Source organism: Ursus arctos, unplaced genomic scaffold (assembly GCF_023065955.2).
Source record: "Ursus arctos isolate Adak ecotype North America unplaced genomic scaffold, UrsArc2.0 scaffold_3, whole genome shotgun sequence".
NCBI classification, from domain to species: Eukaryota; Metazoa; Chordata; class Mammalia; order Carnivora; family Ursidae; genus Ursus; species Ursus arctos.
In genome coordinates, this window is record NW_026622985.1 from 96,090,326 (window position 1) to 96,096,645 (window position 6,320).

The 6,320-nt window shown below is 55.5% G+C and overlaps 1 protein-coding gene across 2 annotated transcripts; it reads right to left on the minus strand.

The window, feature by feature from the left end:
- Positions 1 to 359: 359 nt before the first annotated feature.
- LOC113249227 (GTPase IMAP family member 1) lies at positions 360 to 5,290 on the minus strand. Of its 2 annotated transcripts, none has more exons than XM_057304271.1 (3): positions 5,215 to 5,290; positions 2,966 to 3,466; positions 360 to 1,974 (listed from the first exon to the last, which is right to left on the minus strand). In XM_057304271.1, exons 2-3 carry the CDS (start codon positions 3,042 to 3,044, stop codon positions 1,109 to 1,111), a joined length of 945 nt encoding a protein of 314 aa, XP_057160254.1. In that variant the 5' UTR covers positions 3,045 to 3,466; positions 5,215 to 5,290; the 3' UTR covers positions 360 to 1,108. The 2 variants fall into 2 exon arrangements, with proteins under 2 accessions (XP_057160254.1, XP_026346523.1); XM_026490738.4 differs by having other exon boundaries at positions 2,966 to 3,014; positions 5,215 to 5,289.
- Between the last annotated feature and the right edge of the window lie 1,030 nt (positions 5,291 to 6,320).

Sequence of the window (6,320 nt, forward strand, 5' to 3'; positions counted from 1 at the left end):
TGCATGTGAAGCGGTGTCTTATTGTGGCTTTGATTTGCATGATGCCGAGCATCTTTTCATGTGTTTATTTTATTTTATTTTTTTTAAAGATTTTATTTATTTATTTGATAGAGAGAGAGATACAGCCAGTGAGAGAGGGAACACAAGCAGGGGAGAGGGAGATGGAGAAGCAGGCTCCCAGGGGAGCAGGGATCCCCATGTGGGGCTCGATCCCAGGACCCTGGGATCACGCCCTGAGCCAAAGGCAGAAGCTTAACGACTGAGCCACCCAGGCGCCCCTGCCGCCCCCCCCCCCTTTTTTGAAATTGAAATAAAAGAAACATTTCCAAACCTCTTCAGTGTTTTATTTATCCCTGGGCTGGAAAGTGTCACCTTACCCTGTGAGTGCGGGAGCCAGTGACAAATCTCCTCTTTGGAAGTGGACTCTCTGCTGGGTCTCAATGGCCCCTAAGGAACCGGTCTGCCTTCACGCTGCTGAGGGGTGGGAATGGCCATGTCCAGGGAGACAGCGCCTTGCTGGTGGACGGACAGTTTTAGGCCAATGTATTCTGTTCTTCTCATCACGTGCCTGAGTGTGTGTGGGTGTGTTTGCACTGGGGTGTATGGGTTTTGCAGACTGGGTTAGGAATGCCAGGAGTTAGCGTCTGTTCAACAGGAATATAGGGCAGAACGAACATCTACCATCTAAAGGAAATACCGATTTCCTTTAACACCATGTGATTGTTGCATACATTTATTTATTCAACTCAGATTCAACTCAAATGAGGAGGGACTGAGGCTCTGCTCTGTGTTGGCTCTTGCCCTTGGGCCTCAGGGGTGAGTCCAGGGGCATGAGGGCAAAGACAGGAGCGAAGACAACCCAAGGACAGGGAAAGGCAGCTGAGGTCAGTGGAAACCAGACGAAAGCCACTCTGGTTGTTCGACTTCGGTGAAAGGAGAGCGCAGGGAGGCCCATGTCCCAGGGGAAGGTTTTGTGGGAGAGCGGCCCTGGCAGGACTCTGCAGAGGTCATCACCGCTAGGGAAGGAGGAAGAAAGCCTGTGGGCCCTGAAGGCACACACCGCCAGCGGTGAAGTGACTCTCAGTGGATGGTAGACGTCCTGCTACTGTCAGTCAGGACTGACCTCCTGCAAGGGCTGTGGCCTCAGGCGCCAGAGCAGCAGGCCCAGCAGCAGCGCGCCCCCCAGCAGCAGCAGCGCCCGCCGCCACCTGTGCCCAGCCACCTCCAGCCAGCGCCGCCCCCGTCCCCGTCCTGAGCCGCCCGCCGCCGCCAGCCGCTGGGCCACCTGCCGGAGCCTGTGGTCCGGGGGCGTGTGGCGCAGGGCCTCCGCCAGGCCGTACACGGCGTTGGTGAAGGGCGCGCCCCCGTGCTCACGCGCCAGCCGCTCCACCTGCGCCAGCAACAACTCCACCTGCGCCTCGCGCTGCGCGTCCGCCGCCCGGTTGTTCAGGGCGCACACGCGGCCGCCGCACTGGGCCACCAGGGCCCGCAGCGCGCGGTTGTCGGTGTAGCGAATGTAGTCGTCCAGCGAGGTCCCCTCCAGGTCCTCCAGGCGGGTGAAGACGACGATGGTCCGCGCCAGGACGTCGGCCCCGAACAGCTCGCGGACACCGCGCAGGGCCTGCTCGTCCTGGGCGGTGAAGCGGCCCAGCTGGGTGACGAGCAGCAGCGCGTGCGGCCCGGGCGCCGACAGCAGGTAGCAGCGGCCGCGCTCGGTGCAGTCCGGGTCGGCGCCGCGGCCTCCGGCGCTGAAGAGGTCGGGGGTGTCGGTGACCTCCACGCGCCAGCCGGCCCAGCGGCGGCTCCCCTGGGCGCAGGTCCTGGTCACCGGGGTGGATGCGAGCCTGGACGGGAAGCGCCTGTGGGCCAGGATGCTGTTGCCGGTGGCGCTCTTGCCCGCGCCGGTCTTGCCGGCCAGGATGAGCCCGAGCCTGGGCTCCTGCGCAGGCGGCACGTCTTCCCAGTCCTCGGAACCTGCGAGGACAGAGTAGGCGTGGGGGGCCCGCCTTGGAGCCACCTCCCGCTCCGCTGCCCTGGGCCTCAGGGGTGTCTGTGGGACACAGGAGAGCAGCAGGCCTTGGGCTTCTGCTTCTCCAGCCGGGCCTTTCCTAGGGGGTCTGGGCAGAGCTTGTCCCGCTCCGGGGCATCTGCACCCCTCTCTCTCCCGTCTTTGGCCTCAGCACAGGCACCTGTACCCGCTCCAGCAGCTGGTGCGCATGTCTCGGGAGGGCACCCCTGACGATGCCAGGCCCTGACTCCGCTGACATTATCTCCGGGCACGCTCGCGGTGCAGAGCTGTCACTGCTTGACACCTACCCTGGCCTCTGGGATACTTCTCCGAGACGCCATCCCAGCAGGGAGAAGCGGGAGGGCGCGGGAGGCCCGGGAGTGAAGGGTTGTCTGGAGTCCCTGCCACCCTGGTTGGAATCACAGCCCCAGCTTATGTCCGCTGTGTAACCGAGGGGAAGTTGCTTCACCCTCTTCAGCACAGTTGGAAGTGGTGACAGAGAGTCGTTTCTCCCGAATTGCCCAGAGGATTAGGGGAGCTGGTCCCTTGCCTTCTCCCCTCCTTTCCTCTTGCCCTTCTCCTCCCTCTCTCTTACACCTGCTGCCAGGAAGTTACCTGCTAAGCCCCCATCCTTGTTCTCTAGCACATTCTAGCTGGTAAATCGTGTTCCCTGTACTCCAAGATCTCATTGCCTCCACCTCCTCGTCTGTGGGGCTCAGACTAGATTTCTTATTCTCAGTTTACCCTTTGGCTTGGGAGGCACACACTAGTCAAAGCACTTAGTATCTCCCAGTAGGGTGGGGGCAGAGATGCCGCACAAAGGCAAATCCGGGGCTCTTGCTGTTTCCCCTTAGCACCGAGACGCCCCTGGAATTTGTTCCGTCTTGTGTTAGCTCATCACCTTGTTCCCCAGAGCTGACACCTGGGGCCAAGTACACACAGTGAGGAAATTCTTACCATAGGTGTTTTCTTCATCTCTTGCCATCTTCCGTCCTCCCATGCTTGCCTGGAAGAGGCCCAAACACAGTTCGTTCATTCATTCATTCATTCATTCATTCATTCATTCATTCATCGAATAGGTATAATGACCTTCGATGGGTCAGGCAAGGTCCAAAGAGTTGGTGGCACCACAGTGCAAAGGTCATGGCTCCTGCCTTCCCCTGAACATCAGCACATAGGGAAGAACCCTGGAAGGACCTGACTGGTGTTGGAACGACACCAGGAGAACGTTTGGTGACCTTTCAGGGACTCTGGACGCAAACACCAGAGGGGAGATGATAGCACGTCCCTGTGTCAGAGTGAGCTCAGTGCTAATGTTCCCAGGTAGTTCTGTGTCAGTGACATAAGCTGGAGCTTCTGAGTTTTCCCAGGAGATTCCACAGCCAGGGGAGACTTCGGAAAATGCTGAGAATCCAAAAATTTGCTCAGTGACTTGGGGACTACCTTAGGGTGGTTGGCCTGGGAAAAAAACGAGAAGAGTATTTGCATTTTGTTTTTGGAAATTGGGAAGCAAATATCCCCCCAAGCTGATCTGAAGAGCCTGTGATCTGCTCTCAGAAAACTGAAAAACTGGGCTTGTGTCATTTGTCTAAGTTTGATCTGTGTGCTGGGGAGATGGGTCACCGCCCTCCAGCTCCTGATGTTCTTGCCCCAGGTCTGAGGCCTCTCAGAGTAAGTGATTAGACCCATTCCGACATGGTGTAATACAGTTAAACACTCAGCGATGACGTCCGTGTGAGCACACGAGTGCCGGGACAGAAGCGCCCAGCCTGTCCTCCGTCTGCCTCTCTGGCCGCGTTTCCAGCTCACCCCCTGCTCATTCGGCTGCTCCACAGAGAGCAGGTTTCAGGACCCCCCTTCCCTCCTGCGCACTTGCTCCTCTGATCACTGATTCTCGCCCACGTTTCCGTCTGAGTCCTGTCTGTGCCTCACCATCCATTTCAAATGCTACCTCTTCATGGTGACACCTGCTTACTGTGGGTGACTGTGTTCTGTCCCGTGGGCGCCACCCGAGGAAAAGCACAGGGAGGGGCTGCTGGATAACTTCTCTCTGGCCTGAGGACTTAGGTGACAGGTTTGCATAAAAATCAGCAAACTCCCATAACTGACCCCTGAGTGGAAGTGAGGAAACAGAAGATTTCATGAAAGGATCAAGAATAGAGCTAAAGCCAGAAGTCCTAGTCTATGCTAGAATTGAGAAAGTATGCTGTAGGAAATTCACTGAACTCCCGGGCCCTTTGGAACCTCCTCCAGGGTTCGGATTAGGATTTGGAAAGTTCTTCTAGAGTTTTTGAGAGCTGAAATCCGGGGTCACAAAAATGTGTAGTCGTTGAAGAAAGTAAACCATGGAGACTCCTGTAATCTTAAATGGGATCAGAGATGATTTATCTAGTCTGGTGATTCTGAACCTGCTATCTTTTGGAAATATCTAGAGATTCTTTAAAATGTCTATTGCTTTGACATTTGGCTCACAGATATGTACTTAATCAGAAAGAAAGTATGTCTCGCCCCACCCCCCTGGGTGATTCCAATGCATTTGGTGGGTGCTCTGAGTTTCGGAGCCATTCACCCCGTCCACCCCCTTCATTTCCAGTGGGGATGAGGGTATGACATTCGCAGCCCACGGAGCCCTGGGCAGCTCGGGCTGGGGGGAGAGGGGTCTAAGGGCACGTGTAGGGCGAGGGTTTGAAGACCGTGTTCAGCATGGCTGCTGGCTTCTGCCAGTCCCTGCCACTCACAAGGCTGAAGAGGTCGAGTGTTTGGGGAGGATGCAGCTCACAGACATAATTTTCACTTTGTATCGTGTTCTGAGGTTAGACCTGCTTCTTTGTCCCAGCAATATCTTTCGGCTTTGCCGCATCTGCCTTCGGGGAGTGTCTGCAGGCTTCTCCAGTGTGCTCTGCTCCTGGAGTCCTTCTAGCAAACCCTTTATTACTAGTCGGGGAGTAGGGAGGGGAAGGGATTTTGCCCGAATAGGAGTGTGTGCTCACCACTGCTGGACAAGATGCTGAGCACGTCCACGGAACTTACTTTGTTTGAAACTCAGAGCATCCTTAAAAACTGGAAACTGTGAAGCTATCCTTTCTAGAGCCTGCTTCCCTTCCTCAGAGGTAGGAGAATGCAGGTGCTCGCTCACTGAGCTCGCACAGACCCCCAAGTCCTCAAAGCCCCCACTCCCCGGGCGACCCCTAGCCCTGTGGGCTCACCTTTCCCGCAGCAGTGGTGACAGGCTCTGAGGTTGGCTGGAGAGGCCCCTGGCCTAGTGCTTTCCCTCCGGTTGTGAGTGCAGAAGAATGCTCCTCCCAGCGTGGGGAGGAAGTGTCAGAGCCTCTCAGAGCTCAGAGCCCAGGAAGGGAGGGTGACAATTTAAAGGGACAGGACCATGGCCAGTCAGGGGTGCCTTTGCATCCTTTCCAATGGGAAACCCACCCCTGCTTTGGACTGTGGCGATGTTTTCCAAAGGTCCCTGTGACACCCCGTCTTGTCCCCAGTATGGGCTGTAACCTCAGAGAAGAGCAGCTGAGATTTCTGAGGCCTGTGTCAGTTCCAGCCTCTGCCCCACTAGTCTTATCTCAAGCTGGCTTTTGGTTTTTTAGGTGTTTTCCCTATGAAATGGCCTCTTGAGAGTCTCCTTCCCTTGACAGGACATCAGTGTGGACACAGTCACCAGCGTGGTCCTATCTGCCAGTCCCATCAATCTTAAGGAAAAGGAGGACTTTTCTAGCCATTAAAGATCGGACAGCAGGAAGAGGATAGAAATTTTTCATACGAGGTTTAGTCTAGCCTCAGTTGGTCTCTCTGACCCGAGTTTCTGTTTCTTCTCGCAGGAGGGTCATGAGAGAGGTGAGTAAAATCGCCAGCCGTTGTGTGGAAGGAAGGCTGCAACAGCATATGGTGTTATGGGCCCTGGACCTGGTTAGGTCATGAATCCACTCTGTGATCTTGCCTAACTCACTTAATCTTTCTGGAGTTAACTTCATCTGAAGCTAATTGGCGGGGGTCTGATTTTACCCATTCTTGCCAGCTTATTCTCTCTAGTGATGATAGCCAGCCCACTACCCGCCACCAGTCCCGCCACCCCCAGCTTTATTGAGATATAATTGAATTGCGACAGTGTGTAAGTTTAAGGGCACGGTGTGTTGACGCGGTGCACTTCCATACTGTACACTGCTTACGGCCGTAGCGTTTGTTAGCTACCCCTGCGTCACATCGCATCATTGCCATTGCTTTGTTTGAGTGACAACATTTAAGATCATCTGTTCTCTTAGCGACTTTCAATGTATGATCCAGTAGTATTAACTCTAACCACTGG